Source organism: Xiphias gladius, chromosome 22, assembly GCF_016859285.1.
Source record: "Xiphias gladius isolate SHS-SW01 ecotype Sanya breed wild chromosome 22, ASM1685928v1, whole genome shotgun sequence".
Taxonomy (NCBI): Eukaryota; Metazoa; Chordata; class Actinopteri; order Istiophoriformes; family Xiphiidae; genus Xiphias; species Xiphias gladius.
Window position 1 is genome coordinate 15,978,683 of NC_053421.1, and position 18,417 is coordinate 15,997,099.

The window sequence follows — 18,417 nt, forward strand, 5'->3', positions numbered from 1 at the left end:
ATTTCAGAACCGCCGAAATAATGTCCACTACCTCTCTCCGTAGCAGCCACCCAGTCACTTATTAGCGCCTGCGTACTGTGTACCCCCAGAGCAACTACACTTGCTTTACAACGTGTTTTGGTTTCACACTTTGGGAAAAGTCTGTTTTAAGGTAGAAGTTGTGGAAATATAAGACGTGCTTCTCATCAGTATGGGAGGGCAGGCTAAGGGCAAAAAGAAAAATAAACCGAAGAGGAAAGAGAACCGACCAAACAGGGGTAAGTGGTTCAGTGGGTTATCATTTTGCTAGTTATATACAGTATGTAACGCTAACGCTCTTAGACAGCAAGTAGTTGATATTAGGTTGACATGTTTTGATTGACCTTAGGGAACAAAATGAGTCAAAAATAACATTACCTCTCCACTTCTCTCAATACAGCAGATGCAGGATTTGTTGGATTGTCAACTCAGGAAAGGCTGAAACTAAGAATGCATGAAAAAGCAAAGAAGAAGACAGCTGAGAAATACTCTGTGCAACAACTACTACAGAAGGTCACACTGACAAGTTATTCTAAAACAACGACAGGAACCAGATCTGTCATGTCTTTGAAATGTATTTTTTAATTCTGATCATCTGCTGCATGTTTGTTATATCATGTGATGATCTATTGTACAGACAGAGGAATGCATGGATAGTTTTGACTTTGAGATGGCTGGCCTTTTCTGTCAACGAGCCCTGGATGTGGAGTCAACCAACCTGAAAGCCCTAAATATGCTGGGACACATTTACTCTGAACTAGGAGACACACAGAAAGCTAAGGGAATATCCTTTAAGTAGTTTTTTTTCTTTCTTGTACTGTGTGTGTCACTAATTCAGTCATTTCAATGAAGCACTGCTGTGATATTTCCGTGTTTTTTTTTTTTAATGCATTGATGGTTGTAGCTTCCTTGACCAAGTCTCTCTAAGTTTTACTGCGTGCAGTGGAGCTGAGCCCAGATGTAGGCCACAGTAAGTACATGTACCTGGGACAGATCCACACAGGTCAGGAGGCTGTTGACTACTACAGTAGAGGAATACAGGTCCTACTGTCTGCACTGGACAAACAAGCACAGACCACAGTGAGTGCACACCCATAGACACCCACATTCCCTTTGTGGTTTGTTAAGTTACAGATGTTCTACATCAGCTAGGGAGGAATGCCATTGTACTCAAGCTTTAATGGTAGTTTAATGTTATTTATCTTCACCAGAGGGTGCTGTTGGACAATGTATGGATATCTATCTATCTATCTATCTATCTATCTATCTATCTATCTATCTATCTATCTATCTATCTATCTATCTATATATCTATCTACCTATATAACAGATACTTTTGCTCATTGAATTATTCAACTAAGTATCCAAAGAATAGCATACAGAGGACATAATAATGTGCCATGTAATAAAACTGTAATACTAGTAAACTAGTTTACTAGTAGTAAATAAGTAAAAACAGGAAAAAGTATATCTCTATGGCAAATGCAGTACAAGAATAAATAGTAAGGCAAAGGAGAAAAATGATTAGGATATGTTGTAATAATGGCACAGTGTTCTGTTCTGATAAAAAGTATTCTCTTACATTAGTCTATCATTGTATAATAAATCATTCAGTACATTCCAACTGAATTCAGTAATTGTTTAACTGACATTATAACATGTTCATCATTGGTATCTATTTAAATAATTGCAATTACAGTATTGATAAGAAATAGAATGAAAATCGTTGACATGGCATCCTCTTTATTATTTATATAACAAATGTTTGAAACAAAGAAAATGTTGGAGCTATCATTCTTTATGAGTGTCGCTCTCTATCTTCAAGGAATCTCTTGATGACTCATCTCATCCAAGAGCACCTCCTCTCCTAACACCTCTAAGACCCTAACATGCCTAATTAGTACTTACTGTGCACTTCTGGTGCAATTCTTTACCTGATCTCCTTGCACTTTTTCTTATTGAATATATTTAGTACTTAGTACTTACTTCAAGGTCTCGTACTGTACTGAAGCTTTAGTGGTGTCCCTTACTTTTATGTCGCTTTAGATAAAAGCGTCTTCAAAATGAATAAATGTAAATATATTCTACATAATTTAAATCTTCATAGGTCTTTTTCAGAGCAGAAATTTTGACATAGTAGGAAAAGCACAGGTGTTACTAATAAGTTTCAGCCAGTGTATTGTGCCAGCTGGCACAACACAGTGAAACTGAAACCGAAGAAGCCAATTTTATTATTTACATGTGCGTTTTTTTTTGGTTTTTTTTTGTGTGTGTGTGTTGTTTTTTTTTTTGCTGAGACAAATCAAAATGTTTTTTGGTCAAAAAGACCTGTTTAGATCGAGTTTCTCTAGGAGTAAAGGGAGGTCATGGAGCTATTTCCTTTATTGGATGACTTGATTGTTAATAAAAAAATGTGCATGTTCATTATTTTGCTTCGGTGGAATGTTTTAAAACTCTCAAGTCATCTACTCTCCTCTCTTTAAGCAGGCTCAGGCTGGAGCTGCTGCCCGACCAGATGATAACCCTGAGCTCCCCACAGAGAAGGATGTTAGTGTAGCCTACTGCTCCATCGCTGAGATTTATCTAACAGACCTTTGGTACTGGTGCAAACGGAGTTACACTCTTGACACATCTAACCTCCCTTTAATGTACCTGCATGGTAATGAGTTAAGATTTGTCTTTCTCTGTGTTTGTGTGTATGTTTACATGTAGCATGGAGGAAGGAGCAGCAGACAAGTGCAGAGAATTCATTGAGAAAGCATTACAGTATAACCATGATAACCCTGAGGCTCTACAGCTCATGGCCAGTTACCTGTTCAGTACAGAGAAAAACCAGGTCAGTGCACGCACGCACGCACGCACGCACGCACTCAGCACGCACTCAGAATGAGTTATCACCACATTAAAGCAGGAATCTGCTGAGGTAATTATTCTGAGCAAATTGAATTGTATGCCATTAATCAGCAGATGGACACTTACATTAACACGCACATACACAGAGAGGTCATGCCGATATGAATGTTAATTACTGGGCAGATCAGTGAGGTCATATAGTCATCTGATAAAGAGAGGGAGATGAGGAAGCAGCGTCTTCAACTCAGTTTGGGAAATTGCACAGTTTGCAGCATCTGACAATGAGTTTAGAGGAACTGTTTAGTAATATTTTAATAATAATATAATAATATTTTCTCTGGTTTTACTCATTTTTAAATGTTGCTGCTTTACCAACTGTTAGTAAAGGCAGGTTCATTCAAAGCAAAACCTTTCTGAGAGGAACCTCTCTGCTTAAGAAACTGTACCATTTTGTTTCTGAAAGAACTTTGAATGTGCACTGAATTTGCAGTGTGTCTTTGATTTGAATAAAATTTATCCTTTTTAAAGTTCTCATATGTTGTAGAATAACAGCAACAACAGCAGTGATGTCTTGCCTGGCTAGACATTGCTATTTAAAAACATAATAAACCCCTTCCTAAGCTTCTGGGAACAGTTTAAAACAGGGGGTAAAGATACAGTGAAAATTGTTTACAGTAATATCTGTGGATTATCCTAAGTAATCAGTTCACTGCTTGTGGAAAAGTACATTTCTTTTTTGAGTTCTTTATATATATTTTTTTCAATTCTGAGGCCACCACAAGTAAAATTCACTTTACCTTCTTTGTATTGGCATGGTGTCAGCAGTGGGTATCTCAAAACCTGGTCAGATAAACCCAAAACTTTCTGTGAAAATTGTTGTTCATGCTCTTACATCACCAAACTGAGGAAAAATTGGATGCTTCAGAGCTGAGGAGGATCTGTAATACTAGTTGTAAGCTGCAGGGGTCAGGCTGGCTCCAGTTACACTTCACAGCATCCCACATCCAGCAGCGAAAGGCTCTTTTGGAATACTCTTGTAATAATTTAGAAATGAAGACCTAAATTGATATTAGATTAATCCATAAATTCATTGATATCTATAGAGACTTCAGGATTCAGTCTGTGGAAGTAAAACTCATGATTTAAAGTCGTCAAATTGTTTCACTTTACAGCTGTTGATTTTTGTTTGTCTGTTTGTTTTGCGTATTTTTTGAGTATAGTTGTACACGCATACGTGTGCCTGGAAATTTACATGTATATACATTTTGTTGTCTTCAGGAAGGCAGAGAATACCTGTTGAAGAGTGTTGGATTGTGGCTTCCTGCCCAGAAACAGAGTGCAGCTTCTTCCAACACAGAGGAAGGCATGCAGGTGATTTGGAGCTGTGCTTGGTATTTTTCTGACAGCAACTAGCCCTCATAAGAATCCAGTTTATTTATAAAGCATTTTCAACTAACGGGATTGTCACAGTGTGCTTTGCAGTGAGCACAAACATAAGGACACCAGTAGAGATGAAAAGTAAGAGTTAAGGAAATGAGGGATAATAAGAAATAAGAGATGGATCAAATACTTCACAAACCTGTGTGTGTGTGTGTGTGTGTGTGTCTGTGTGAGTGTCTGTAAGAGTGTGAAGAGAAAACCTATGAAAGCACAAGGCAACACCAGAAAAAGGTCTAAATGATAAAGTAAGCAAATTACTACATGGAATTGGACAAAGGGATTGAAATGGATGTAATATAAAAGTTAGGATGTGTCCTGAATTGCTCCAAATAAATTGTAGCTGAATTTCAAATCAAAACTGAGCTAATGTGATATAAGAGGGTTTCCATGATGTTTTGATACAAAAATCCCAGTGGCTCTATTGTTACGACCTTTATCTCCCGGAGCAGGTTGATTTGAGCTCAGCTTTCCGACACTTTCACTTTGATTAACAGCCATGTAGCTGCAGAGCATTTTGTACCTTGAAATTCTATCGAGTTTTGATCAGACAAAGGAAAGGATCATGTTTGTGGATGCTTGTGTAAACACTCACTTCAGAGGTGGCGATCTTGCCTTTTTTCTCCAGAGTGAAATCCCACCGTACGAGACTCGCATCACCACAGCCAAACTGCTCATCGAGTCAGAGGAATACGAGGTAAAAATGTGTGTTGTGCTCGTACACTCTGCTGTTGTTAGTCTTTGTCCTGTGGTTCATGGTGGGAGGGTGGCCTGGTATTTGTGTGTGTTCGTGCATTTGTGTGCTTTTCCTTTCTAGTGAAAAGCACTGAAGGTGGGAAGGCCATGCCTGGTCTTTATCCCCTCCAGAGTTCAGCGTCAATAATTGAAGAGTGGTATTTACAGAGAGGGACGGGGCTAAGGGGGTGCACAGGGGAGGAGGGATGGGTAGAGAGAAAACGGGGGGGCGGGAATTCTTATTCTGATGAATTGCTGCCATATCTGTGATACAGTGCCCTTGTCTACTAAATCAATCAAAAATTTCCACTATTAATGGCCTTGATTTTAGTGGCTCACTAGCTTCAGTTCAGTGCTAAAACCCCCTAACAGTCATTAATGCTTGAAGTCATTTTCTGTGATTGCTGCCACACCAACAGCAGTTCAGCTATGAGACACACAAAAATAGCTGCAGCGGAGCCATTTGTGTGTTTGTGTGTGTGTGTGTGTGTGTGTGTGTGCGTGCCTGTGTGTGCGTGTGTGGGAGATGGTCTGTCAGGTGTATCAGTAAATGACAACGTCTCGGTCCACGGTTTCTGACGCGTCATTTGTCTTCATCCTCCTTTTGGTGTCATCGAGCCTGCAACACAAAGTGCACCCATTCTGAGTGCTTTATAATGTGAATATTTTGCTGTGCACACATGTATGCAAATACACATCCATGCACAACTTTGGTCATATTTGCTTTTAGCCATCAGCTATTTGAAAGTTCCTGACGGAAATTGAGTTAAAGGGTGGAAGTAGAGAAGAAGCAAGTTATTTTCTGTCTGTCTCTCCCAGACTGGGACTTAGCCGAATTTGATAGGAACATCCTCTCTTTTCTTTCCTTCCTCTATTCCTCTGTCACACACACACTCTCACTCACTTTTGTGCTCAGTATATCTCCCTGTGGACTATAAATCTATTCACAACTCTAAACCCTGTGTAAAGTTGTGTGCTTCCAGTCTGTAGAGTTATTAGTTTGAAAGCTGCCTTCTTAGCTGGGTGCCAGAATATGACCATTTGTCTGTGTTTTTTCCCTGTTGAATATTTTGTTTGGTCTTCCAAACTGAGCCAAGGCTTTGAAATTTTGATATAGTTTCCAAAGAAACATATTAAAGCAATTATTGTTGTTTTACAGAATAAACAGCTATTTCTGGTAAATAGTAGTTCGCTCTGGAATAGCAGAAGTAGTAGAAGAATTATGCTGTTCTTTTCCAAAAGAGACTTGTTTGTCTCAGTTGGAGATTAAACTCTTTGTCTGATGAATGCAGTTTGGGCTTTTACATTCAATACAAGATGTGGATTCAATTTGAATCGGAGTAAATTAGGGTTTTGCCAAAATAAAAATGTTGCAGTATGATTACTTTGGTCAGGTAATCAGAGTATATGATATTATCTTGATAGTTATTGGTAAAACTAACATTGTAGTGCATGGTGGTGACAGATTAAATCATAAAAAATGATAATGAGATGTATTGCTTCGTGGCTGTCTGGTGCATGAACAGCATTTCATCATTTGTGATGACAAGGTGACAATCTAAACAAGAGCCTCACACATTAAACGTGACCTTTGCTCTGGGAAATAGCACCTCTGTTCTTTTTTCCTTGAAGGTTTCTAACTGAAGGTTTCTATTTCATTAAAGCGTATTAATTTTTTATGACATTAATAGAGGTGGTCAGCAACTCACTGCTGGCAGGTATAGCCTCTGCTATAATAATGGTAAACCCAAAGGAGGAAATCGTCGTATATAAATAATAGTATCACTGTTGGATACACAGTCATCTTTTAAAATGCAAAGTTGATGGAGGCCGTGACTTTCAAAATAGTTGGAGAACATTTTTTTAAAAGAGAACTTTCCTTTCAATTTGTAGGCCAAGAGCACATGAAAAGCTCAGCATTAAGGTATAATTTCTTGATAAAGTGGTTATTTTATGATAAATGAGTTACCTAAAGTAGAGGGTCAAGATCATGGAAACCATCATATCAACTGATACTAAAAGTTGCATTATGTAATTGCCTCATGGTCTTTGTAAGTACACTGGCCCTAAAACAAACTGACTGTTGGATAATAAATTAATGAGAAAATCAGTTACATTCGCTGCTCAACTCTTCCATCTTCTGTTTTTCTGCAAGACGTGGATCTGTGCCACTTAATTTGTAAGGGGAGAAAATTGCTTTTTTAGGTCTTTTTTTTCCCCACTTGATTGTTTTTGAGGAGAAACACTTGAATGCATGCCAAATCTGTTTGTGATTTCTGTAGCTGTAGGAGCACATGAGGTGTGCTTGAAAGCAGCAAAAGTGAGACAGCTGTGTAGGTATCATTGTCCAGCTGCTTGATGGTTTGCTCAAGTATTGCTGAGCCAGTTTCTGTAGCACTGAAATAGTTAGTCAATTTTTAGATTGGTTGATGGACAGAGGATTAACTGACAACAGTTTTCATAATTGATTTATTGTTTTTAGTGATTTTACTAATCAAAAATGCTAAACATCCACTCCTTTAATATGGGTGAATTTGCTCCCTTTGTGTCTTATAGCAATGTAAAATGAATATCTTTGGGTTTTGGATTGTTGGTTGGAGAAAAGAAGCAATTTGAAGATATATTTTTCTGATATTTTATGGACTAAACCAGTGCTGAGATGATTAGTTGCTTAATCAATTAGTCATTCAACTAAAGGTTATTTGCAACAGTTTTGGTAATCTATTAATCACTCTAAGTCAATTATCAAAAAAAAAAAATACGAAAAGTCTGTGGTTCCAACTTCTCCAATGCAAGAATTTGCAGCTTTTCTCAGCTTTATATAATTTTAACTCAAGGAAATTGTAATTGACATTTTTCAGTATTTTCTTACATTTCATAGACTGAATGATCTAATAATATCTGAATTACTGGTTTATTTCTTGTTTATACAGACATTTTATTTCATGGTTTAATAATGTGCTTTGTAATAACAACGCAGCCCTCAGAGATCACTGTTTTTTTTCTCTCTCTCTCTCTCTCTCTCTCTCTCTCTCTCTCTCTCTCTCTCTCTCTCTCACACTCACACAGATATTTGTCTTGCATAAGTTGTGAAGACACTCCTTGACATAATGTTTTCCCTAGCCCCTTACCCTAACTTTAACCATCACAAATAAATGCCTAACCACAACACTCACCCTAGACCTAATTGTAACCCTAAAACCAAGTCTTAACCCCCAAACAGCACTTTGAAGTTGTGAGGTATGACCAAAAAGTCCTCGAAACAATTGTTTCAAACCAAAATGTGTCCTTACAACCATAGAAAGACATGTATACACGTATAAACACACACACACACACACACACACACACACACACACACACACACACACACATTACCATCATCATCAACTATCACCACCACTGATTCACTTGCCACATATCAGACAGACAAACAGACACCCTCCCTTGATAGCCATTAAGGTGTCTGTTCGGCATAGTTGTCTCAGTAGCTGATGGGTAGTTATTTTCATTGTCATTGTCACTCTTGTTTGCTTTCATGTTTTTCATTTAACATTCCTGTTTTTGAATTTAGCTCACGGTGGAGCGCACCTTATACAATGTTGCTTGGAAGTACAGTTAGCACTGACATCCCTAGGATTTATTTACTTAAGTGTAGACGTCCCTGTTTGTGTGTGTGTGTGTGTGTGTGTGTTTGTGTTATGGGTCTCTGTGTGTTAGAGATACGGCTTGCCCTCACTTGTAAAGTGATTTGTCTTTTTTCGTGTCGCTGCTGTGCACTCCGGTAAAATGATTCTGTTAAACAAAATTGCCTGAAGATTACGCACACAGACAAATGGACAAACACACACAAACTGCACACGCACGCAATGGCCATTATAAATTAGTTCCTCTCCAGGGTACTGCTTTTTTTTCTTTTAACAGGTCTTGAAATAAAGAGGACAGCATGTACATGGTGTCTTTGGCGCGTGTTTGTGTGTGTGTGTGTGTGTCTTTGCAGTGCACCATTGTTGTTCATTGACCAGTTTTACATTGTTTAAGATACTTTTTTGCACCCTTCCCTCCTACCCCCTCTCTTCCCCTTATCTTCAGGAGAATATTAATCTTGTTGTTGTTTAGAGCATGAAGCGGCTTAAGAATCTCTGAATCTTTAATCACTTGCCCCTGGGTTGACCAGTGTAGTTAGGAAGGAGTGCAGTTGGAGACGATATAATGGTTATCATTGCTCAGTTATCCTGGCTCCCAGATATCTCTTGTTCTATTTTTGTTGCTCCAAAACCGCCTGTTCTATCAGTTGTTTAATACCCAGACAGATCTTTCCTCCTATCTTTTATATCTAGTGCTTGGCTTGAATTACTGTGTGCATGCGTGTGTGCGTGCGTGGGTGTGAGTCTGTCACATTGGTGTGATACAATGAAAGTCAAGTAGATAATTCTGAAACTGGGCATGAATCCATTCATCATCAGCTGGGATTAGGTGTTTTTGTTTGTGTATTTTTAATCAGTCATTAATTAATTAAGGACAATGGGTTTTCAGCTGATAATTGGTCTAGCAATCAATCAACTGACTCCCTGACATGCACATTTGCACAGTCTTAACGAGATACTCTCAATTAACCTGGCTCCCCCTCAGTCCACCAAAGCAACAAACCTCTATTGCCACCGGAACCATGTAGGCTTAATGAAAAGAGAAGAGAACTCCAAAGAGCGAGAGGGGAAAAAACAGGAAGCTCTCCAGCTAATAAGACTGCCTTAACAAGAAACAAGTGCTGCTTGTTGTGCTCACTGTTGTGTGTAGCTTTCTTGTAGTGTGCGACTCTGTGGTAGTGTGTGCGTGCGTGCGTGCACAGGTACGTGCATGTCCTTTATTCCTGCCCTTCACCACGGGTGATTGGCTAACAGTCGCCTCCAACCTGAAGTTGACAAAAATCAATATATCATCATCTTGGGCCTTACACACACCACACACACGCACACATCCCGCACACACACACCACACACACACACACACACACACACACACACGCACGCACACCAAAACCACAGAATCTGCAAGGCGAGAGCCAGAGCAAAACAAACACACAGCCTACTTTAGTAGGTCTGTTGTCTGTAATAGAAACTTCCCACAGAAACTGACCCAGACAATGACGACTTATGGCAAAGGTCACCTATTTTAAACTCCTTTGAGACTCAAGCTCTCTCTCCAGGACACTACAGAGAAGAAATCAGAGAAAAACTTGTCAGGAGGAAAATAGAGATGGTGGGTCTGGCTAATCTATAGGTTGATCATGCGTCCTATGGAGTCAGGTGGATACTAAGAACATATTGACTCTTAATGTCTGTAAATGGATTAAAAGGGCTATTAAACAGAGTGGCCAAAGTGACTATTGACTGTGCGATAAGCACTGGTGAGTGTGTCTATTGGCAGCCATGTTTGTTGTCTTGTTGGTATCGATGGTGTTGTGTCTGGGACAGTGGCCTCATAGACGCTTATCAGACCCTCTGATCAATGTGATTGATCGAGATGCCTGGGAGATGCACCGCACCCGCATGTTTGTCCGGGTGTTTTTGTTTGTCTTTGGGCGTCAGCTTTATCAGAGAAGAGACAGAGTACTGTACGTGTGCACTGATGAATGTTTTAAACCTAAATTGATTTTGCTGGTATGACTATTTTCTGATGGTTTTCTCTTACTATTTTTTTCTTTTTTCTTTCCAATTGTCATTTCAATCCCACCCCCCTCTCTCTCTTTGCATTAGATGGCGGTAGATGTGTTGGAGGGTCTTCTGGAGGAGGATGATGAGGTCGTCCAGGTAAGCAATGAAATGATGTCCCACCTGTTTTTGTCTAGTAAAAAAATTTGGTGGGCAGCTTGGCTTTCAATCATGTTATTGTTTGTTTTTTATTTTCCATTTTTCAGTGCAAAATGCAGAAAAGTTTAATGTCTCTCTTTCACTTTTAGAGCAAAATGAAAATGCGGCATAAATGTGGATTTCGGTAGTTTATACTCTGGTTTTGTGTTTCCAGCATGTCTGGTTGCAGACCTCTAAATTGATGCCCATATCTCCAATTTGTTCAGGTATACCAATTTGTCTGGTGTCATGCTCATTGACAGCTGGTTGTAGAAACAAAAAAACAATCAGAGCCTTGTAGGCAGGATTAAGAATCGGAAGGTCTAGGTCAAAGACTAGGTCAAAACCTAGTAAATGGCTGGAACGCACGTTATCTGTTCACTTCTCTCCTACTGTCTGTACTCACAAATACAGTATTTTAATACAGCAGAATTCCCAATAAAGCTGTTCTCATTTACATGTTTTTCTGTTTCTGTTGTCAGACAACGGAACAAGTATGAAAAAGTTACTGAAATGTGGCCCATTAAGGCTACATGTTAACCAGCAGTCACTTTCAAGCCATTTCTAAGCTGCTTCTCTGCACTGCTGAAAATCCTGATTTTATAACCGCAACGTCGTCTGACAAAATCACAATACACATAAGTTAAAGACAACAGCTTTGCTGTGATTTCGGCTTTATTTACTTTTAAAATGATCAGTCAAAGAGAAAGTTAGAAGCTTGATCGCGTCTCCATCAGCTGCCGTGTGGTCAGTTGAATGAGCGGCATAGACAGGTGTGCCTGCGGAAGGAAAGCCTGACCTTGTGCTCCCGGGGTAATACTGGTGACTCTCTTCTACGGAAAGTAGCTAAGGTTTGTCAAAAAAGTCGCAGGATTTTTCACTAGGTGCTTTTGTGAAGAACAGTCGCTAAAGTGGTGTGAAAAGTCAGTAATTCTAGCAAAGGCGTTAGCAAAGGCAACACTGCCCCCTGATGACGGAATAGAAACTGTTTGCGTTGATTAATTTTGAAAGAGCAACAGCCAACGGGGAAAACTACAGCTTGCCGACCAATGGTGTAACGTCAGCACTCAGTCACACTGTATTCGGCTGACTAATGGTGTAACTTTATCAGTCAGTCAGTCAGCCAGTCAGCCAGTCAGCCAGTCAGCCAGCCAGCCAGCCAGTCAGCCAGCCAGTCACGGACATTCGCGTTTATAGCCAAGCCAAAATGGCAACAGTAAAATGCTGTGTGGAAGAGATTAACACAGGTATAAGCCATCTTACAGCAATAATGAGCATATTTTCCTCAATTGTCGTATAAAACATTAAATTACCAACTGATTGGTCAAGGTAAAAGAAAACAAAACTCTCCTTTCCAACAAGAAATCGATTAACATGAACACAATTTCAGGCTGAATGAATGAAATGAAACTTAAAATGGAAATTTAGTCTGATTATCAGGCTGGTCTCTCCTGAATATTTAATGATTCTTGAGCAGACTCTGGGTTCTTGGGGATGTGTGTTACTCATCAATGCACAGGACTAAGTGATGTCTTTTTATGTGTCCCCTTGTGGGCAGTCTTATTATTATGATGCAGTAGCCACTGCAGGATCAGAACAAGGCAAATCTTTCATCACCCCAGTGGGAAGGAGAAAGTCTCAACCTGAGCACTTAGTTGCTTCTGCTGATCCACTGCTTGTGTGTGTGCACAACACACCAACACTTTTGCTTTACTTGCTCTTACGTCCTCACACACAGAGTATGACTGAGAACTTGAATGCTTATTAGAGAGTGGCGTAAATGGCAGTCTTTTCTGTCCTTAAGTAGGAACTATGTGCTGTCAGTGTGCTCCAAATCGTCAATGTCAGTGGCAGACGAAGTGACGGTGTGCCACTGGGTGTCAGAACGAAGAGCATGTCAGTGTCTCTCTGCCCCACTCCCCCACAGGCTCAGCCTCCAACACACACACCCCTCAGCTGACAAATTGAGAGCAGTCATCGGGGGGCTGACTTTTTAAACTTGCTCCATAGACGCACAGCTGTGACACTCGATTTGAGAGGGCCTATAGCCACACACAGGCATACAGTCACCAGTTCTAATGGTCAGAAAGTGTCATGTCAAACCATGCACAGTTATCATAGGTATGTAGCTAGAGTCATATTTGAGAAGTCAGAAATGTATGACAGACAGATTTGACTACATAATACTCTGTCTCCCTCACATTCCCTCTCCTTCTCTCTTCCCAACTTTGTCTTACTCTCTCTCTTATTTCCTCTCTGAAGCGCTGTAGATAAGTAGTTAGCTCTTGCCTCCGTCTACTTGCTCTTGCATTTCTCAAAGTTGGAGCCTTACTTAAATAACGTTAAGTCTGCACAAACAACTGAGCTAGTTCCTTGCAAATCTTGTTTCAAAGGTATTCCATTGATTCATGATGCTTTTGCTCTTCCTTCAGCAGCACCATATGGGAACTAAGATGAAATGACAATATTCCCAGTGATTTGATTGACAGACGCAGCATTTATTTTATTATGTCTGCTTCTGTCTGGGGTTGTGGTAAGGTAGAGTGGATTCTCTGAAGTTCTTAATTAGCTAACTTTCTCATATTTTAATTTTTAGTGTAGATGCAAAATCTTTACCACACAGACAAATATTTCACAGTGGACCAGCTATAAAGAATTTTCTGGCCCTTTTCTAGCTCTTTAGAAGACGTGCAGTGGTTCTCACTTGTGAGGAAGTTAAAATTGTGAATTTAAATGACCTAATTTCACTCTTTCTCTACTGAATATACACAAGAACATTTTTTTTCTAGGTTCTGCATTCACAAGAAAATGTTTTAGTGATTTAAAAAAAAAATGTCATACTGCTGGTTCTGAAACATTTCTACATTTATCGAGTGCTGCTGTTCTGATAAGTGTGGCTGCAGGGGGTGGCCTCCCACTCAGCATACGGAGCAGCAATTCTGAATTTAGTGCGGCATGCCTTGATGTGTTTGTTAAATGGTTGATTTGGCAGAGGTGCTGGTCCATACTACCTCAATGAATAATGAATAAAACTGTTAAGTGTATCTTGGTGCTTAACGAACAGTGGGTGGGTGATCTTTGGCCGTAGATGAGAGGCATGCACAAACCTCCAAGTTCACTGAGAGTTGAAAGCGATCGTGTTTAAAGGTGGAGTAGCAAGCTTTGCATGGTAAACATGGTTATGTTGGAGAAAAAAGGTGTGATTATGGAAAAGCGAGAGAACAAGCTGATTTTGGTGAATGCCAACATACTAACTTACAGTTCAAAATATGCCTCCCCTCAGTGTTTGAACTCTGTGGAGCAACAGGATTATTTCAAAAATATTGTTCTATTGGTTTTTTTTGAATAAATTTTCATTAGGTGATAAGAGGCCCTTAACACCTAACTCTACAGGGTGCTCTCTTGCTCTCTCTTGCTCACACATTTGGAGTCAGAATCCTGGTAAGGGTTGTTTGTTTGCAACAGAAGAGGCAAAAATTTTTTAACAAATATATGTGAATACATTGAGCTAAGAAAACAGCTTTGTGTAACAAATGAAATTTAAGTTTTGACAAATAGACTACTATATTATAATGAAAGACGGCTACCTAATGGTCTACTGGAGCAACATAATATAATAAGCTATTATTCTTGACATTATTTTGTTCTCCCAGTGATTTATCTGCTTATTTTCTGTTGGCCAACTCCGATCCAGCTGTTGCCGCGTTGTGTCAATGAGGCAGGTGTTTGAACAAATAGCTGAACATTTACCACATGAACGGACCTAAAGCAGTGTCCTTTAATATAAGATGACAGTATTAGTCTCCTTGTGAAAATCTGGGAATTGAACCCGAATGATTCTTGAAGAAAGCTCCTCATCAAAAGCTTGACTCAGTAAATGAATATTCCACAGACCTGAGTCTGCAGATGCTTTTCTTATTAAAGGGTAATTGTAACTGCAAAAAGCAATATGTATAGGCAGAAAATAAGATGTTACCACACAAATAGAATATAAAAATAAGCAATAACATAAGCAAGGGTTTTATATTCATATTGTCTCTCTGATGTTCTGACATATGGCCACATTGTAATGGAAAAAAAACTCATAAGCATCAATATGCAACAGTAAATTTTATCGTATTACTGGTTATCTAAACTGGCTGTTGCTTATAGATGTCTTTTGTTTTGCCAGAGTGGGTAATTTGCCTGGAAACACTGCACACATTCACATCTGATAAAAACATCATGGAACGTAAAGTGGTTCTGCCGATCACTAGACATTGGCCCTTCTTACCAACTGTTAATGTAGTAATCGACACCTTTCACCTTGACTTTACTCACATATTTGCAACATTATATTTTAAAATACTGTTTTGTAAATGAAATTTTTGAATCCAAGATGATCAAAACATGGCCCCAGGAATAGTGATGCAATTATTCTAGAGAACTGATCTTGAAGAGGTGGGCTTTTTTAAACATGTTTGTATTTAATGCCCTGAACATAACCTGGAGCAGGTATGGTTTGGAGCTGAATTTACCGTGGTTATGTACCTCGCTGAAAAATAAGATACCACAGTGGAACCGAAAAACCAGTCAAAGCAGAGTTGGTTTGTTAGCCCGCTAACCTTGCGTCCTGACACCGGCCCTAGGACTGTGTTACTTCTCTTCCTCTTTGATTTCTATCATGGCAGAAAAGTTCTTACGGGAAATATTTTAAGGTGAAAATTGAAATCGTGTAGAGTAGAAGAATTAACAGTTAAATAAAGAGAATATTAGGAAACTTTCCTCGTATAATTTAATAGCAAACTGATATAGTCCACAACATAGCCTTTAAGTATGATATGGTTGAAATGCAAAGAAGATATTTTTTATCATATTATGTTTTTGTTTATTTTTTTCAGTATAGTAATTGCATCTGTTGCTATAGAGAGATAAAAAAAAAATTTTTCATCACAGTTGTTAAGATGGCTAAGTCACAGCTTTGAATTCATTGTGAAGCTACAGTATGTGCACATGTGCATTCATGCAGCATTTGTAAATGAGTACAGTATTCCATCGCTTTTATGTGAGTGATGGATTGCTTGTGTGTGTGTATGTGTGTGTGTGTGTGTGTGTGTGTCAGCGTGATTCTATGTTATATTTGTAAAAGCTGTTTGTCAAAGGAGGATGTGGGATTTCATGCAGATATGTTCTGTGAGGGTTACAAATCTGTTTCTCTTGTCAGTGCTCACTTACTGCAACAAAGAACACTTTCTTTCTGTCTGAATCTCTTCGCTTCACGCACCCTGCCCCCCAAACCCTCTCTCTTTCCCTGTGCCTCCCAGGTGTGGTATCTCTCCGGCTGGGTGTGCTACCTCCAGTTTGAAAAGGCAAAGGAGCAGCAAGAAAGAGATGGAAGAGAAGTGACGGAGGAGGAGACGGAGGAGTGGAAGGCACTGAAGGACGCAGCCAGATCGTACCTGACCAATGCTAAGAAGGTAATTCAGGTCAAGATAACCTCATAATATTGGCCCACAAACCTAAAGATCACTAGTTATTGATGATGGTGGAAAGTAACTAAGTAGATATACTCAAGTACTGTACTAATTTTGAGGTTTGGATTGTTGGTTGAACAAAATAAGACACTCACAGGGGCAAATTCTCTGCATGGAGTACTTTTAGTTTTGATACTATAATACTAACATACTTTTACTTAAGTGAAACTTAGAATGCAAGATCTTTACCTATAATGGAGGATTCTTATTGCGTGGTTTACTCTTTACTTAAGAAAGGATCTGAATACCTACTCCACCACTGTGCACAGCTACTATGGGTACAGCTAGTTACATCCAGTGGCTCCTAAGAACCAGTTCTTGTCCGAGAAGGAGTGCATGTAGCACTGTAAACATGAGAGGATCCTAACTAAGCTCTATTGTTGCCACAGAAATATCTTTTTGTACGGTCTCAAAGAGGTTTAAATATAACCCTCTCTCTCGTCCATTCCCCCTTGAAAACACACACAGACACACACACACACACACACACTCAAGGACTGATGTGTCTCATTCATTCTGTCATTCTGTCAGGGAGCAATGTTTCTGTGGAGCGGTGATTCATTTTAGTCTAAAATCCAATAGGCTTGTAAATCAGACTGCACAGACTGAAGAATGGCAGGCCCCACCTCCGATTTTCTTTTCCTCTCTCTCTTTACTTTCTTCTCCTATTCACCTCCCCACCTAACTCCCAACCCTCCCTCCGCCTCTCTTGCCCTCTTGTGTTCCTGTACAGATGAGTAGGGGCAGCAGAGTGGCAATATATTTATGTCTGTCTCTAAGGCTAGCAGTGCAGTGACAGGCCTGTCTAACCAGCATCCACTGGGAATGTCCACCACTGAGACAAGAGTGAGAGTGGCTTTAAGCTGCCGAGAAGGAGAATGGAAGAAACTGTGGGGAGGAAAATAAGGGCACAATGCACAAATAAATTTAAGCTGCCAGCTTTTTAGTGACAGTTAATAAAGAAAAAAAAAAACAAACTGAAAAAAATGGAATTGAGAAATAGGCAGAATTAAGTACTTAGCCATTTTTGCACAGAGAAAGACTGGTAATAGAATTGGGTGAGGTGTCAGAGCGTGACAAGTAAACAGCATAGTTTCTTTGTAGAGTGAGTGGAGCAACAGGCGCAGAAAAACGTGAAAAGTAAATGCACGAAGACCTTGAAAGGTGAAGTGGAATGTGGAGAAAAAACAGCCCCACTTGTGGTGCACTTCATTTCTCAGCTCAGTGCTTTTGCTCATATTTGTGTGCATCTGTGTGCTGTGTAGTCGAGATTCTCCCATGTTTATGTCAGAGCTTTGTTTCTGAGCATCACTGTGAGTGTTAATTATTAACAATGAGTCAGTCTGCTAGTTAAAATGGGCTCCAACATGGAAATGAGGCCTCAAAGCCCAACGGCTTGTTTTGGCGCCAGTCCACTTCTCTGCATACTTTATGACTTTACTGAGTGTGTGTGTGTGTGTAGTGTGAGGTGTGAGACAGTGAGAGAAAACCATGCGGGTATGCGTAGGCGCACCTTATGTAGATGCACATGTTTATTTATGGTTGCGTATGCCAACTTGCATATCTAATTATTTCGGAAATGTCTTCATTATTAATCTCGCCTCTGATCAATACATATGCACGCTCATACACACACACATACCCTGCATTCAGCTGAGATGCTCTAAAAACGAATGATAGGAAAGAATGGATGGGTTGAGAGGACGAGAAGGAAGCGTAAGAGAGGAGAAGGAGTGGGAGAATGAAATGGGAGGCGAGGAAGGGAACAGATTGGATGTGGGGTGTGTGCGTGTGTGGTTGTGTGGGTGTAGCTGGTGAATAGTGGCAAGGGTAAAATCAATAGTAAACCGGACGTGAAATGGAATTTGAGTCTCTGCCAGATAGGGTGCAATTGAGGAAGGATCCGCAGTGTATGCACAGAGGACAATGTTGTATACGTGTGTGTGCGTGTGTGTAAGTGTGCCTGAGTGTGTGCAGAGGTAGCTAGGGCAAACTGAGGTCAAAAGCTTTAC

At 39.7% G+C, this 18,417-nt stretch overlaps 1 protein-coding gene across 2 annotated transcripts in view; it reads left to right on the top strand.

Moving 5' to 3' along the window:
- Window positions 1-16: 16 nt before the first annotated feature.
- The window catches only part of si:dkey-12j5.1 (probable assembly chaperone of rpl4), a 24,498-nt gene continuing 6,097 nt past the window's right edge, over window positions 17-18,417 (top strand). Inside the window, exons 1-10 of one of the 2 annotated variants that reach the window (XM_040117659.1) lie at window positions 17-257; window positions 419-531; window positions 656-802; window positions 946-1,098; window positions 2,503-2,615; window positions 2,731-2,854; window positions 4,150-4,242; window positions 4,937-5,005; window positions 10,800-10,853; window positions 16,196-16,348. In XM_040117659.1, coding sequence (XP_039973593.1) covers window positions 191-257; window positions 419-531; window positions 656-802; window positions 946-1,098; window positions 2,503-2,615; window positions 2,731-2,854; window positions 4,150-4,242; window positions 4,937-5,005; window positions 10,800-10,853; window positions 16,196-16,348 — 1,086 coding nt within the window. In that variant the 5' untranslated portion in view covers window positions 17-190. The remainder of the gene's footprint in view (window positions 258-418; window positions 532-655; window positions 803-945; window positions 1,099-2,502; window positions 2,616-2,730; window positions 2,855-4,149; window positions 4,243-4,936; window positions 5,006-10,799; window positions 10,854-16,195; window positions 16,349-18,417) is intronic. The other variant, XM_040117660.1, reaches the window with a different exon arrangement.